This window comes from Lycium barbarum, chromosome 6 (genome assembly GCF_019175385.1).
Source record: "Lycium barbarum isolate Lr01 chromosome 6, ASM1917538v2, whole genome shotgun sequence".
In the NCBI taxonomy this organism is placed as follows: domain Eukaryota; kingdom Viridiplantae; phylum Streptophyta; class Magnoliopsida; order Solanales; family Solanaceae; genus Lycium; species Lycium barbarum.
The window spans coordinates 84927525-84944203 of record NC_083342.1 but is presented as its reverse complement, the minus strand read 5'-3'; the positions used below and the strand labels follow the sequence as shown (position 1 = coordinate 84944203).

At 37.9% G+C, this 16679-nt stretch overlaps 2 protein-coding genes across 2 annotated transcripts; both read right to left on the bottom strand.

Moving 5' to 3' along the window:
- Positions 1 to 2372: 2372 nt before the first annotated feature.
- LOC132599772 (uncharacterized) lies at positions 2373 to 2952 on the bottom strand. The gene has a single exon (XM_060312990.1). It carries the CDS (start codon positions 2913 to 2915, stop codon positions 2373 to 2375), a length of 543 nt encoding a protein of 180 aa, XP_060168973.1. The 5' UTR covers positions 2916 to 2952.
- Positions 2953 to 12854: 9902 nt separating this feature from the next.
- Positions 12855 to 16259, bottom strand: LOC132644489 (FT-interacting protein 4-like). The gene has a single exon (XM_060361084.1). It carries the CDS (start codon positions 15746 to 15748, stop codon positions 13184 to 13186), a length of 2565 nt encoding a protein of 854 aa, XP_060217067.1. The 5' UTR covers positions 15749 to 16259; the 3' UTR covers positions 12855 to 13183.
- Positions 16260 to 16679: the final 420 nt, after the last annotated feature.

The following is a 16679-nucleotide window of genomic DNA, read 5'->3' as shown; positions in this document are numbered from 1 at the left end:
TTGATCAACCCAATTTCCTGATTTCCCTTTGGTCATCGCCCTAAGTAGAGCTCCCAAAGTACGATTCACAACTTCAGTTTGTCCATCCGTTTGAGGATGACAAGAAGTCGAAAACAACAACTTGGTGCCAAGTGCACCCCACAAACATCTCCAGAAATGACTCAAGAATTTCGTGTCCCTGTTACTAACAATGGTACGTGGCACGCCATGCAATTTCAACACATTAGCAATAAACAAAGAAGCAACATGCAGCGCATCATCACACTTTTTACACGGGATGAAATGAGCCATCTTAGAAAATCTATCCACAACAACATAGATACTATCATGACCAGCCCTAGAACGAGGTAAACCCATAACAAAATCCATAGATATATCAATCCACGGGCTAGTAGGAACTGGTAAAGGGGTATACAAACCATGAGGACTGGACCTAGACTTAGCTCGCTTACATTCCAAACAAGCACCACAAAATTGCATCACATCTCGCCTCATCTTAGGCCAAAAAAACTGCTCCTCAAGAATACCTAAGGTCTTATCCACCCCAAAATGACCCATCAAACCTCCACAATGTGCCTCACGAATCAGTAACTCCCTCCACGAGGACATGGGTATGCACACCCTCCCCTTCTTAAAAAGATAGCCATCATGCCACTGATATTTTTCTACCCGCTTCCCACTCACTAGATCCTCACGAATGCTCTTAAATTTAGGATCATGCTCATACATAGACTTTATGCTCTCAAATCCTAAAAATATAGAAGTCAAAGTGGTAGCTAGGGAAAACTTTCTAGATAAGGCATCGACCACTACATTCTCTTTGCCTCTCTTGTAATGAATCACATAGGGAAAACCCTCCATGAACTCAACCCACTTAGCATGTCTCTTATTCAGCTTCTCTTGGCCTCTAAGATGTTTCAAAGACTCATGGTCACTTCTAATCACAAACTCTTTCGGCCACAAGTAATGCTGCCAATGGGCTAAAGCTCTCACTAAGGCGAACAACTCTTTATCATATGTCGAATAGTTCAAAGCTGCCCCCTTAAGTTTCTCACTGAAATAAGCTATAGGCTTCCCCTCTTGCATTAGTACTCCACCTATCCCGACCCCTGAAGCATCACACTCAATCTCAAAGGTCTTACCAAAGTCGGGTAGTTGTAACAATGAGGCATAACTAAGCCTATGTTTCAACTCCTTAAATGCTCTCTCTTGGGACTCTTCCCAAACAAACGGTTGTTCTTTCTTTATCAACTCAGTCAAAGGCGCTGCTATGGTGCTAAAGTCTTTCACAAACCTCCTATAAAAACTAGCCAACCCGTGAAAACTTCTCACTTGAGTAACACTAGACGGGGTAGGCCAATCTCTAATAGCTTCTACTTTTGACTCATCGATTTCAACGCCACTAGCACTCACAACAAAACCAAGAAAAACAACATGCTCAACACAAAAGGCACACTTTTTCAGATTAGCATACAATTTCTCTTTTCTCAAAACATCAAAGACTTGCCTTAAGTGATCAGCATGTTCATCCACAGTTTTACTATACACAAGAATGTCATCAAAATAAACCACAACAAACCTATTTATGAATGGTTTAAGCACATGATTCATCAATCTCATGAAAGTACTTAGTGCGTTAGAGAGGCCAAATGGCATCACTAACCATTCATAGAGACCAAACTTGGTCTTGAATGCGGTCTTCCATTCATCACCCGGTTTCATCAGGATTTGATGGTAGCCGGACCTAAGATCAATTTTGGAAAACCAACAAGAACCACTTAAATCATCTAACATGTCGTCTAACCTAGGAATAGGATGATGATACTTTACCGTGATCTTGTTGACAGCTCTACAATCGACACACATTCTCCACGTTCCGTCTTTCTTTGGCACAAGTATGACCGGAACGGCGCACGGACTCAAACTTTCCCGCACCAACCCCTTGCTTAAGAGCTCATCAACCTGCCTTTGGAGTTCCTTGGTGTCTTCCGGATTACACCTATAGGCTGGTTTGTTCGGAATTTGGGATCCGGGCACAAAATCTATTTGATGCTCAATTCCTCTCAAGGGAGGCAGTCCACTTGGCATCTCCTCGGGAAATACATCCACAAAATCCTGCAAAAGATTCTCAACAAAACTTGAAAATTGATTAGCATTAGACAAATCATCGCTATCACTCAAGAGAATACCTTTATGCACTAGGAAAATCATCATTTTGTTTTCATCGTTACCTTTAAAGTACTCTCCCGGTTGCATGATTGCACATACCTTTTCGTTACCTAGCGGTGGTGATGTGGACTTAGGATCAGTCACAATACTAGCCTTACCTTTAACCGCTTCCTTCAACTCCTTCATCCGACAATAATCTTCTATCACTTACCTTCACTTTGAACTGCATATGTGTTGACTCGGCCATCATGAATCGCAGCTCTGTCATATTGCCACGGCCTTCCCAAAAGTAAATGGCATGCCTGCATTGGTACCACATCACATTTTACCTCATCTTGGTAAGCTCCTATCTTGAACTTAACCAAAACCTGCTTTGTAACTCGCAATTCACCACACTCATTGAGCCATTGTAATCGGTAGGGTCGGGAATGTTTCAATGTAGGCAGTTTCAATTGCTCAACCAAAGTTTGGCTAGCAACATTAGCACAACTTCCTCCATCCACAATCAATGAACAAACCTTCCCCTTTACCCTACACCTAGCATGAAAAAGATTCTCCCTTTGCACATCTTCTTCATTTTCCAAGCTTATAGTGCTCAAATTTCTCCGCACCACAAGAAACATTTCGGGCAGATCATCCTCCTCTTCTCCTTCCGGTTTCTCAAGACCATGATCAAGTTCTTTTTCATTGCCATCTTCTGGTTCACTTTCTTGTTCTTGAACAGTGCCATCATCAAGAATAAGCATGGTCCTCCAAGTAGGACACTCTTTGGCTATATGCCCATATCCCCTACATTTATGACATTGAATAGATGAAGCACCAGGAGAATTGAGTTGAGCTTTACCTCTGGAGTCCTTTGGTTCAGATTTGGTTGGATTCTTTTCAAGTGGCCTTTTAACATCACGGCTAGCACTCGAACTTGGACTCTTCAAATCCTTACCCCTACTCCACGGAGTAGTATTGGCACTTCCTTTCAATCTGAATGTCTTGTTCTCCCTGACCCCCTTTTCTGCCTCTGTAGCCGATTGGAACACCTCATCAAGAGTATAGTAAGTGAGTAACCTCAATTGAGATGAGATTTCTCGGTTCAACCCAGCTTTGAATCGGATGATAAGCTGCTCCTCGTCGTCTTCAAGATCAAGAGCCATTCTTGCTTTCTCAAACTCATCATAGAACTCTTCTATGGTCTTAGAACCCTGCTTCAATTCATAGAGCCTTCGGAGCTGCTCTTGACGATGCTTGGCAGTGACATACTTAGCATCCATGACATGTTTCAATTGTCCCCAAGTAAGATGTTCCAGTAAACCATGTCTTCTCCGAACTCGCTTTTCTGATTCCCACCATGTAGAAGCATAACCTTCAAAAGAGGCAATGGCATAAACCGCTTTCCGCTCCTCCGAAAGTTCATTTGTGTCAAATATTCTCTCAATCCGAATCTTCCAATCGATGTACTTGTCCGGATCACTAGTTCCTTTAAATGGTGGAATAGTGATCTTGACATTGTTAAGATTAGTATCCCTTCTACCTTGATTCCCTCGGACCAGATCCGGATAATCATTATGGTTGCCATAGTCATGCTCAATATTTCTCCCAACATATGCTCCTCGACCTCCTCTTCCTCTATATCTCCTTTGGCCCCTTTGTTCTTGGGCTCTCCGAACATACTGTTGATCAAACTCATCTTCGGCTTGTTCTAAGTCATGGACCTCAACATTTTCATCAACTTGGACCAAAATTCTCCTTGCCCTCATAGGAGGTACTTGCACTTGAATATGAGGATCCGGAAGTATGGGATTTTGAACTCTAGGAACTTGAGGAATTCCCATAGCATGAGCATTACGGGCAGCTTCTTCCCTCATTCTTTGTCGATGGGCCACATCATTAAATTGCTCTGGTGGTATTGTACTAGAACTGGTGTCCCCTGGAACCAATGGTGCTCCCCCTTGTTCAAGGGCTTGCATCCTTGTTTCCACTCCGTCTATCTTAGCCGTCAACTGAGTTGTCATGTTGTTCATTGCTACCACAAGGTCGGCTATAGTCACTCCTCCTTGTGCCTCTGCAACAATTTCATCTCCTGCCATTGTACCTGCACAACAAAGCTTAAAGAAATGGGTTAAGGTTAGAAATCACCTTACTCACTCCCTTACTTTATTTGGGTGGCGCTCGGTTCCCTCAATAATGTAAAGGTTTGGTTCACCCAGACTTGTTGTAATTGGCTTTCTCGGAATTGACCAACCCCTTTTCGATCACTTCAGTAGACAAAAGAGGCTGCTACCTCTTCGAGATTAGAGTGAGTTTATGGGACTCTATAGTCGGACGACTCCTTTAAATGTGGCGCACTGAGTCAAACAATTCACTATGAATCAAAACGAGAAAAGTTTAAAAAGAATTAGCACGAAAGAAGTTATCGCTCAAGAACTAGTAAACTTTGAGTAGGTAATTACTCAATGAATACTAGCTAGAAGTTATGTCACAAAGAAAGGATTAAGAAGCTTCCCAACCCCCCTTAAAACGTGCAAGGCAGACCCCTAAGTCTTACTAATTAATATCCTTTGACCAACTTGTCTTGGAATTTAATTACTACAAGTTTCAATGTAGCTTCTTGTCTTCCCAACAGATGACTAGGGACTTGCACACTTGACTTCTCATTTTCCCAAGAGGTAATTAGGAACTTGGACGCTCTTTTCTCAAGGTGACTGTTAGTCTTCCCAAGAATTGACTTGGGAACTTGTGTCAATTAATGGTTTGACTATTTGTTTGCGTGTACACCCTTTCACACACCCCAAACTGATTTTTTACTTCTTCTAATGAGTGCAGCCCCCTTCTCCACGTTTTGGAGGGGTTCAATGCACCAACTCCTTGGGAATTAACTCTTGACTAGTCCCTTTGACTTCCCAAATAGCTTTCACACTCCCTAACACCTTGAAAGCTTAACTTATCACCAAAATTAGATCAAACAAAGTTAGTAAATCTGAAATTATCAAGAACACACATGAACATTCACAAAATATTTATGAACACTCAAGAACACAAGTATTCAAAACACTTCAAATGATATACCAAAATGACCATCTTGATGCCTAGTTTCCAAATATCACCATGGATCACCCAAGATACCTAATCTAATGGCACGATTGGAGACTTTAAAATAATAGTTCATGAACTTTTTCTTGAACATATGAACATCCAAGAACACATGTCTTCAAACACAAAACAAAATCAAATTCACCAACAGATCAAGAACACCCAAATACTCCAAGTAACACGAATTTCATCCAAAACAACAACTATCAAGAAGTTTAACCCTAAGAACACTAAGAAATTCGTCTAAAACAGTTTTTTTTTTTTGGTTAAATAAAGTTTGATACAAAACAAGGACTAGATTTGTAGGGACAAATCTATGACTGGCTATTGATACCAAATGATGCAAGAAAATAAAGACAAGATAGAAAGAAGACACAATTGATAAACAATTGAACAATAACTAGAAGAACTAGTCCTAGTTACCTTCCAAAAGGATCAAAGGCACCTATCTTATGCAACAATCCTCAAGAGAATAACAATCTCTTGCAAATTGAATGATCGAAACAAGGTTGTACAATTTGGAGTCCACCAAATCACAAGTCTCAACTAGAGAGAAAAAGTGCAATATTCATATATGTCAAGATAGGTTCTAAAATAAGAAATAGTTCTAAGTGTAGCTTATATAGGTAAAGTCTACACCTAGTCTTTAAAATAATAGCCACAAGTCGGCTTTTAAAATATGGCCTCACAGGGCTCCAAATCATTAGCCACACGCATGGGACTCCAAAGTGGGTCCATAGGCTAGCACAAATAAGTCCATAGGCTGCTTCCCCAGGCTAGGTAGTGTCCACGGCTCCTGAAACGCAAACTCCTTCTCTAAAGCTAGGTGAAAACCATGAAGGACCATAGCCTGACTCCTAGTGAATGGCCGGGACGGCTGGAACATGTCTTGATCAGTTTGGATTGCATCACCTATATAAATTACAATACAAGTAATATAATATACGTATTTAGTTTAAAAAATAGAGCAAAAGATAATTAATACGGTAATAAGTAGGATTAAAGGAAAAATGCCAATGCCAATATTGATATACGAATATCAACATTATTTTTTTTCGAGTGATTTTAATTATAAAAAAAATGATGTTTAGTCATTTATAATTATAAAATATGATGTTTTTTTTTTGGTAATTTCTAAGAAACTATAATTCCTTAACTTTAGAGAAATATATCTCGAAAAATAGCGTAATAATTAGTGAAAATATTCCAAACTCATTTTTGGGGAATTCTCACGACTGAGAAGCATAATGAAATTAATTAAACAAAAAAGAAGGGCCAAAATTGGGTGTCAACAATAAAGACATGTGGATTCCTGTTATTTGGGAGGATGCACTACATCTTGGATCTTTGAAAAACTTCAAATTGACTTGAGACTAAGTGCAGATTGTATGTGCATATGCCTTACCTAGAATACTTGTGAAAATGTTTCCCTTACTTTTCTTTGACTGTTTTGTCACATTTAAAACTGAGAACCTGTTTTAAAGGCTGAGAGACTGAAAATGATAAATGAGCAGACTGAAAATCTATTACTTGTGCTTGAATTTTTTTTGGAAAGGGGGCTGTAAGTTTGAAAATATGAAGATGCTTTTCCTGTTTATTGATTAGCTGGGTTGTTCCTGAACCTTTACTTAGTGTCTTATCTTGTATTGATTCTCAGTGACAGTGCATTTCCTGAGTCTTGTTTGGAATTGGCATAGTTTGATTAGAAAAACTCATAAGGGTATGATGCAGTTCTGCATATTCTCCTTTGATTGTGTATCATTATAACTGCTAGATGTAGTCTTCACTTGTGAATCCCTACTCCTTCCTGCTTGAACTGTATAAGACCTGTAAGATTAATTCCCTTAGCCAACATTAGAAGACTATGTGCAGCTGAACTTTGAAAACAGACTGAGAATTGCAGTTTTGAAATCTCAAGAAGTTGAGTATTGCCCCTGAATGATCATGTTTGGCACTAGCCTAGATTTTAACTTTAGGTACACCATTCTATGTGTTATCACCTCTGGACTCTGTCAAAAATAGGCTTAGCTTGACTGGAGGTTTTGTTTGTGGCTGCATGTCACGACCCAACCCCGTAGGCCTTGACTAGTGCCCAAGTTGGACACTCATATCACCTGTTAACTATAATCATCTACAACTAGCATATCGAGAACTTATTTGTATAAAAAGGCAAGACGTTATTTTAAAGCTGTCACATATATGCATGTCATAGCCACCTGTCTCCTGAGGAGTTACAATTTCCAACAACAAACATATATATATCTACGCAAGCCGACAAGGCTGCCACTACACGCAACATCCTAAACATATATATATATATATATATATATATATATATATATATATATATATATATATATATATATATATATATATATATGCAAGCCGATAAGGATGCCACTACGAATGGGTATGCCCCAAACATAATTCATATCCATACAGCGAAACAACAACTATATACAGACCCACACAAATGTCCACAGACCTCTAAGAGTAATGACAGTGTCATATGACGGGACAGGGCCCCGCCGTACCCCGAACAAACACATATATATACAACAAAAGGGATTTATACCACAAGCTAGGCTCCGGAACAAAGGAGCTTCCCAAAGTAGCTGGATAGATATCCTAGGCTGGCGGATCTCCAAAACGAGCGTCTGTACCTGCGGGCATGAACACAGCCCCCCGGAGAAAGGGGGGTCAGTACGGAATATGTACTGAGCATTTAAAGCGTGAAATATAGTAAATAGAATCATACTGAGACAAGGAGTGTAGGATCTAATGCAACAAACAGAAATCCATAAAACTTACCTTTGAACATAATTCATATTTATCAACCTCATACCAGTATCAATATAGAGTTTAGTAGTCAAAGCTGAATAATCATTCTGTACATAACATATATAACGTGTCCCGGCCCTATAGTGAGGGGCTCGGTAATTAAAATCATAGCATCATAAACATGTACATATACGTGTCCCGGCCCTCTAGTGAGAGACTCGGTGAAATAATGATCATATGCCCTCCTGGCCGCCATCCCCATATCATCATAACATCATATCATCATATCATCATGTCATCATATCATCATGTATATATATAACGTGTCCCGGCCCTCTAGTGAGGGACTCAGTGAGTAATATAGTAAATATGCGCACGAAAACGTGTCCTGGCCCGGGACTCAGTGAAGGATGTAACGGTAAGCACGAGCAGAATAATAAGCAACCACATACATGCAAATCATCTTTGGAGACTCAATAGATAAGTAACTAATCGGCTTTCAAGTGTCAGGATAATAATCATATTCAGTTCTTTCTAAATCTTATTACAAACCATAGCAAGGAACGCTTCAGGATTCATATACATGTATCAATTTAACATGATATAGCTTTTGAAGGTCAAGTATGACTCTAATTATGCAATTCTTTAAGTGTAGGAATTTCCATACATCATTTGTTATACAATCATATAGTAGGATCGTGACAATAACATTAAGGAATGAATAGAATCATAAGTCATGCTTGGAACTAGAGAGTAGAGTTTACCCCAAGGCTCATATCATTTCTCACTTACGTCTAGGACATGCCAAAAGAAGGAAGGATTAGGCTTTACATACCTTTAGCGTTTAGTCGTATTATAACTCGTACTCGCTGCCCATAGTACCTTATCCTATATCAAGATATCAAAAGTTACGATTAGTCCACGAGGGAATTCAATACGTATTTTAACGTTAATAATCCCTTTCTAACATTTAGACGACGTTTCGTTCGCATTCAACCCAACTAGTACTCCAAGCTAATATTGCTAGTCATATTTTCAAGTACCAACCCGGGATTATTTAAAACATGACTTAAGGGAGCTTCGGACAGCCCGTACATTATTCAAAACAGTCCCCTATTCACGGCCAAACAGCCCGCACAACATTACCATTTTCAATTCGAAATTTTCCAACTTCAACTACAACGACAACAACACGTTTAACAACATTACTTATACGATTATTGGAACTGTTTTAGCATCATATTAACTCCTACAACAGCCCACAAACCATCTCAATTCAACTTGAATCATTAAACTTCATCTTCACTATACGTCCATAACAACAATCAACGTTCAAAATAAACTAATCTATCCCTTTCATTAAAACAGTCCACGGTTTGGACTGTTTTTCTACTTCAACATAAATCATTTCTTTTACACCTCAATTCACATATTCATAATGCATACAATACACCACAATGTCCATAACAACAACAATCAAAGCATGACACAAAACAGTCCATTAATTCCTCTAAACCAGCCCCTACACGGCTTCAACACAACTACAATAACTTCATGAATTTTATTCGTTTATTCGTACTACAACACATTCCATCCATTTCCAATACATGTACAAGGAGATTACACGTTATTTCCTATAGACCTATAGCACACGACCCACTTCAACTTCAACAACAACAGTCCAATACCAACATGCACAATCATATACATTCAATTCACCACAAAACATATGAAAGATGATCAACTCTTACCTTGTCACTCAATCCTTCAATCAGCTAGCCCTTCAAATTCACTTCTTGAATTTCAACACTTGTTCTTGCTATTCCAATGAATGCTACACGTTATTGTACACCTTCAAAGGGGTTAAATTGCTTGAGAAACTGAATTTTTGATCAACTTGGATCAGTCCTATTCTCGGCCAGCTCTAGCCGAGACCCTCTCACTCTCTCTCTAAGTTTCTAAACTTTGTGAAGATGCAAATGATTTAGTTAGTGTAGAATGAATCAGCATTCTTGTTATATATATGTAGTCCATGATTTGGACATGTGTCCCACTCAATATTTGAGTCAATTATCATTGACCACCTCAATATAACTTACACGACCACTTATGACTATTTTAATGGACTGATTTAGTTTTTTAATCCCACTTACTAATCTAATCATGGTTAATTTAATCCCAATTTTCCATTAATACTTCTATACCAAACGAAATTTATAGGCAACTTCTGACTTGAAACGAAACCGGAAGTTAGAGTCTCTACTTCGTATCTTAAAATAGTCTTGTCTTTAACTTGTCGCGTTTAGTTTAAAATGACCCAATGTATAAAAATACGGGACATAACACTGCATTTGTGGAAACTGTATACCTATCCTTAAAAATTGGAACTTTGAAAAGCTTTATTTGGCTAAGTGTTGCCTTTACTGTTAGCCTAGACTGATCATGAACTTTAAGTGATAAATTGACTTCAAAATTTTGTTTTCCTGCATTAAGTGTTGAACATAGTCTCTTATGCATTTGCCTTAGTTTAAAATATTTGTTCTTCTTCTATTCATTGGCTGGAATACTATTTGATAAGCTTTGCCTAAAACTTGTTATTTTAGACTACAACCTGAAGTTGTCTATATGCTTGATTGCTTGATAAAATCTGAATATTTTGAATCTGGAAAATCTGGGTCATTTCTGGGAATTTTTGAGTTTCTTTGGGTAGTTAAAGGAGGTATATGTAGAGTGAATATTAAAAGGTATATAGTGTATGCTGGTTGTATATGGAGGGTATGCCCTTTAAAGGGTTTTGCTCTCCATATGAGAGTATATCATTTAGTATACCATGTATATCATGTTTTGATACTTAGAAAATTTCATGCATATTCCAATAGTTGGGCCAGTTGGGCCCGCATGATACTCCAGCCAATTTATATTTTGAAAAAATGTCCCTTTTGCATAATTGTCCCTCCTCCGTTAGTTTAATAATTATGGGCCTAGCCCAATTCTGTTGTAATTTAATTTTTTGGCATTGTAATTTAATTTGTGTCCTTAAGATTAGATACTAATGTATTTATAACCCTTTTATTTTTAAACCTCCCCATTCATTGGTGGGCCCAACGAGGCCCTCCAACTCACTTAGATCGAGTCAACCTCATTATGGATGGGCTGAGCAATTGAAGCAGATTTGAAGCGGATAAGTTTAAAATTGCATTTATTTTCTGTTGGGCTTGGTAGGCCCAACACCCTTTACCTCGTATTGTTTACATAGCAAATTTGATGAAATGTGTTTATTGGAACCCTTTAAAAATGGTCATGAAATTTAGCGTTGCCAAAACCATTTTAAGTTATAAAAAATTGATTTGTCGATAAATATTAACGTGCAAATGATTTTTGAGATTAAGACTGCCTTACGGATGAAAAATGAACATTCTTTAAGTGCAAATCATGATTTTGGACAAAAATGACTTGATAAATTTCATGGACTCAAAATAATTGCGGATCGTGCATATGGACTAAATTAGACTTATTGGACCGATTTTGACTTCCAAAACTTGGACTAAAATTGGATTGAAATTGATAAAAATAAATATAGTTAACAAATGGATACTAATAGTATGCCTTAAACTATTTTCTACACTTAAACAAAAACTCTTTAAAAAACTTAAAAGGGTGGGCTTACGTGGTGTTCTATCTAGGTTAAAGGCCTTCGGGAGTTAACCTAGGTGTTCTAATCCGAAACCCAACGCCCAATTTTGGGTAAAATTTTACCACTTTCGTTTCTTGAAATGTAATATGTTTTGCATAAATGACTAAACTCTTTGTTGTGGAAATATAAACCGAAACAATTTTTTCACTATAAACAATTCATATCTACTAAGGCACACTATTAGAACCTGTAGGTCAACCGTATTTTACGGATCCTTAATAGCGGGGTGCCTAACACCTTCCCCGGGGATCACTAGAACCCTTACCCGAACTTTGGTTAGATTAGGGTTCTTTTAAAATAACCACTTTGAATGAACCCTTTTCGAATTGATTTTCCTAATTTTCTAAAAATTAGGTGGTGACTCTAAAATAAAGTCCATTTAGAGCACCATCCACGTAGAAGTATATTTTTTCCTATTTTTCGGTACGATTGACAACCGTATTTCCCCGGGACACTTTCCTTTTTAAATGAGGCAAGTGCAAATAAATACAAATCGGAAAAAATAGAACCGCTACAACACTTATCCTGCCATGTCATCAAAAAGTGTTTAATAGGTGCACGTTTAAACAGTGCAGGTGTCAAATTGGAATAAGCTTAGATTTAGGTGACCAGGAGGAATCTGTGGACAAGTTTAGGGGGCTGTCTATGACTTTTGCGTAAAGAATACTTTGGTAACTATATTACATCCAGGATCATGTTATTGTGTACCGAAATGTGTGTACATATGCAGCAATTAGTATATCATGGTATTTGTATCTGGATGCGGCGGTGTCACACTTATCGTAGCGTTTTTTTCTTTGTAAGATGTCGTGTAAGGTGCCAGTACTCCCTGTACCCAACATCACTTAAGTAGAAGTACTTCTTTACGATTAATAAATCGTTGTATTTTAACTATCAAATGAATCTTTTTAGATCAGATAGAAAACCAAGTCATCATTTAGCACGGGCCATTACTTATATAGAGCTAGTAAGAAAAATGGTAGGATCACTCCCCCCTCCCCCCCCACACACCCCACCCCAAAGAAAACAGAAAAATAGAAACCGTATTTGCCCTTTTGCTTTTTTTCTTTTCTCAAATGGCTTATTTTCCTTTAAATAAAATAATGAATCCTCTAAATTAAAGAAACCATGCGATTCTACGCTCTCCAGCTTGTCCCTATTGTTTTATAATTTATGTTCCAAAGTTCCAATGCAGAAAAAACAAACGATAAAAGGTTGAAACAGTATTACAGTTTTACAGTTTTAGACAAAATGCATGAAAGAACAATATTATTAATTAAAATTTCAGAGAGATTGATTCAAACAGGGCCAATATTCGGATTTTATTTAAAAGAAAGAATCATCACTATTGATGATAAACTAATGAACAAAATATAAATGCTCCCATAGTTAGACATGAACAAGAAGAAAATAATTAATAAAAGGTAGCCGCTTTCAAAGTCCAACGCCAACTTCTCACAACAAGCTGTCTGTTTTTGCAGGCAGTCTCCTGAAGAAACTTGAGGGCACAGAAGGGAGTTTCTCCCTGAATCTTGGGTGCCTCATTGTATAGAATCCCATAAGTGTCACCACAACTTTAAAAGGAGTGACATATAGCACTAATGAAGCAATCAAACAGAAGATAAGAAAAAGAGCAGTAGCTCTTGGATCTCTCCAACTTAACAAGTTATAAAACCTTTCCCCTTGATTAGCTAAATCCCCTGCAACAGCTTGCATTCTTGATCCAATGCTTCTTAACCTATCATACCTCATTCTCACAGCATCGTTGTTTCGAGACGTTGGGAATGTGTCAAACTCCTCATCCAATTCATCCCAAGGTACTCTTTCTGCTTGTGACAACTTAATATCCATGTGCGGTGGCTTTCTTGGCCTCATTCTATAGTTCCATGTTCCAATCAAGAAAACAACGACGAAGATGCTGCTTAAAATCAGCCTCGGGAAGCACACAAATTGAATGAAGATGATGTGCACTAGAACTGTTGCAAAAGGGTTCTTCCAAGTGCAAATCCCATTGAACCATTTGCAAATTGCAATCAATCCTGCTAATATCCCAGCTATTCTAACATAGTTAGCTTTGCTTCTTCTTATGCTCCACATGTTCGAGCCAACATCAAGCATGTACTCTACCACCTCTCTCCTCAATGGTGGCTCTGCGCGACTTAGCCTCGTGGCAACTATTTGAGTAGCCTGGTGCCTTAGATTATCAATCTGGTAGTAAGTCAGAGGGTGAAGGTAATGCATAGTTGGTAATAGGGGTTGAGAGTACATAGACAACATGTTGAATAAAGATGAACAAGAAAATCTAACAGCCAGTTGAATTTCACCCATCTTCTTCACCCCTGCTGGTGTCAACACTATGAGAGGATATGAATGAGTGTACACTCTACCAGTCTCAAGTGTGGAGAGTCTAATCCTTACCTTCCCAATTTTTGAATCCATGGCCTTGCCATTTTTATCTGCACCTTGCAAATGACAATTATCAAACACTCCTATTGTGATCACTGTGCAAGGATCAAACACCTCCCAAGTGTATTGTTCATTCCACTTTGGATTGAAACTGTTGAGAATTGTTCTTGTCCTAATCCATTTCTGACCATATTTTGCCACACAATAAGGATCTGTTATCCCGCGGCCATCTCTGTTCTTCATTGGGGATAAACCTTGAGCATTCAAGATTCCAAGTTCTAGAACCCCAATGCTTGGTTTCCACAACTCCTTGGATGTTGCCTTGAGATCACTACTATAATGTGTTAATTCATCAAGGACATGATATCCACCATCAAAAGATAGCCTCAAGTGAACCTTGCTGTTTAGTTTGGCGACTTTGCTGTTGCCACCCTCAGACACAACATCCTTCTCAAGACTATACCACTTGCTAATTGGAGTACTAAAATCTACCCTTTTTTCTACATCTTGTAAAGGGATGACACACTTCCCCAATAATTCATCCTTGTTTGGTGCCACCTTATCTTCCACACTCAAAACCAACTGATCCTCAAAAGGTTCTGCAACTACAAACATCAAATCCTCATTCCATGATGGGCAAACATTCTTACTCAGTGAATTCTTAGTCCTTAAAACCACATTTCCTAGTGTAATCCTCAAGTAAATATCCGGCTGCTGCCTGTTCTTGTTGCCTAGCTGCAATTCTTGAGCTTCTATTACATTGACTCTCAGATACCAAAGTCTAGGTGATAAATAAACCTTGGATTTTATATTTGAAACACCATCACCATTCACTGCTGTAGCATCTAGATGTAAAGCTTCTTGAAATGCCTCATCAGCCTGTGTCCCTATCCAAACAGCCAACATTAACTCTCCTTTCACCTTTTCCCCTTTCCTATTCTCCAACCAGTACCATTGAGGGGCTAAAGGGCTATCTGGGGGTACCCTTTTTGGCACCTCATTAATCTCAAAACTTACTCTTCCAATCAAACCATCATCACTATCACCAATTCTTGATTTATCCTTCAAGCAAACTTCAAGAATTCTTGATTGAATCCGGTCCTTCAACACAACGAACACTTGGTTCCACTCAGGACTAGACCTGTCTTCAAAGTGCAAAGTCTGACCTTTTAAGTTCCCAAGTTGCACTTCAACAAAAGGGTGAGGATTGACATTGACATGGCCATTGCCATCTTTTTTCAAAGGTAGCTCCTTTGCCTTCACTACCCTTATATATAAGTAATGCATTTGCTCGACAAGATCAAATGCTGTGCCAAGTCTGTCATTTGCAGTAACTCTTCCACCACCAAGAGTTGGAGTTGTCTCCTTTAGATTGAAATCTTCATTTTCTGGTGGATATGTATTCTGGTTTTGATTTGGATTTTGGTTTTGGTTTGGATTCTGGTTTCGGTTCTGGTGCTGATTTGGATTATGGTTTTGGTTTGCATTTTGGTTTCTGTTCTGGTGCTGATTTGCATTGTGGTTTTGGTTTTGATTATTATTCTGGTTTTTATTTGGATTGTGGTTCTTGTTTTGGTTTTTGTTCTGGTGTTGGCCTGAAGTTTGGTTAGACATACTAGTAAGCACACAGCATGAAACTATCAGAATTGAGTTTTAAGAAAGACTTCAGTATATTTCTTTCAAGAATGTGACGATCATTTTATTTGAAAAGTTTAAAGGTGCACACACAAATAGAGATGGATTACATTAATTTTCCCAAGATTCTGGTAACTGATACAAATGCCAGCAAACACTTCCTTTTTTCGAAAATATTTGAAATCGGGAAGCAACTTAATTGGATTTTAAACGTTAAATTTAGTTATTTGATTAAGGATGGATTCTGATTTGATTAGTAGTAACTGATACTCCATATTTAGCTACAACAATTATTAGTTGAACAAAGGAGAAATAAAATGAAAAACGGAAGGCAGAAACTACGGAAGAAAGTACTTTTGAACATTAATAACTAGAGGTGATTCTATAATATTTAAAATATCATACCAATATTTTAGCCTTTAGACGATTTGGGTGTGTGTTCATGACATATGTACAGCTCAATGGACTGAATTTTGCCTAAATTATCATTTTTCTCTATAAATATGGATAGAAATATGCATTATAACGATACCTTACTAAGAAAAGCTAAAATATGGTTAATCGTTTTCTGAATCACAATTTTATTTACCCTTATCATATTAATAATATTTATTTTCCTAGAAATTTACATGTTTAAGAGTCATGCCGCAGATTTTTTATTAAGGTGGCTTTGCAGTTCTAGTAACAGGGGTACATTGATCTTTGTATTTTGAGATATTCAAACCTAACCACCGAAAAAGAAGAGGAATTTAATGCTTTTGAATTAAACAAAGTACATCCTCCGTCTCAAATTATTTGTCGTGGTTATGAAAAATAATTGTCTCAAATTATTTGATATGTTAAAAGTTCAAGATACAATTAATTATTTTCCCCCATTTTTCCCTTAGTAGATTTTTGTCACTAATGGAGA

Bases quoted from the DNA above. Each gene is read 5' to 3' on its own strand.
- LOC132599772 (XM_060312990.1), bottom strand. From the start codon at position 2,915: ATGCTTATTCTTGATGATGGCACTGTTCAAGAACAAGAAAGTGAACCA.
- LOC132644489 (XM_060361084.1), bottom strand. From the start codon at position 15,748: ATGTCTAACCAAACTTCAGGCCAACACCAGAACAAAAACCAAAACAAG.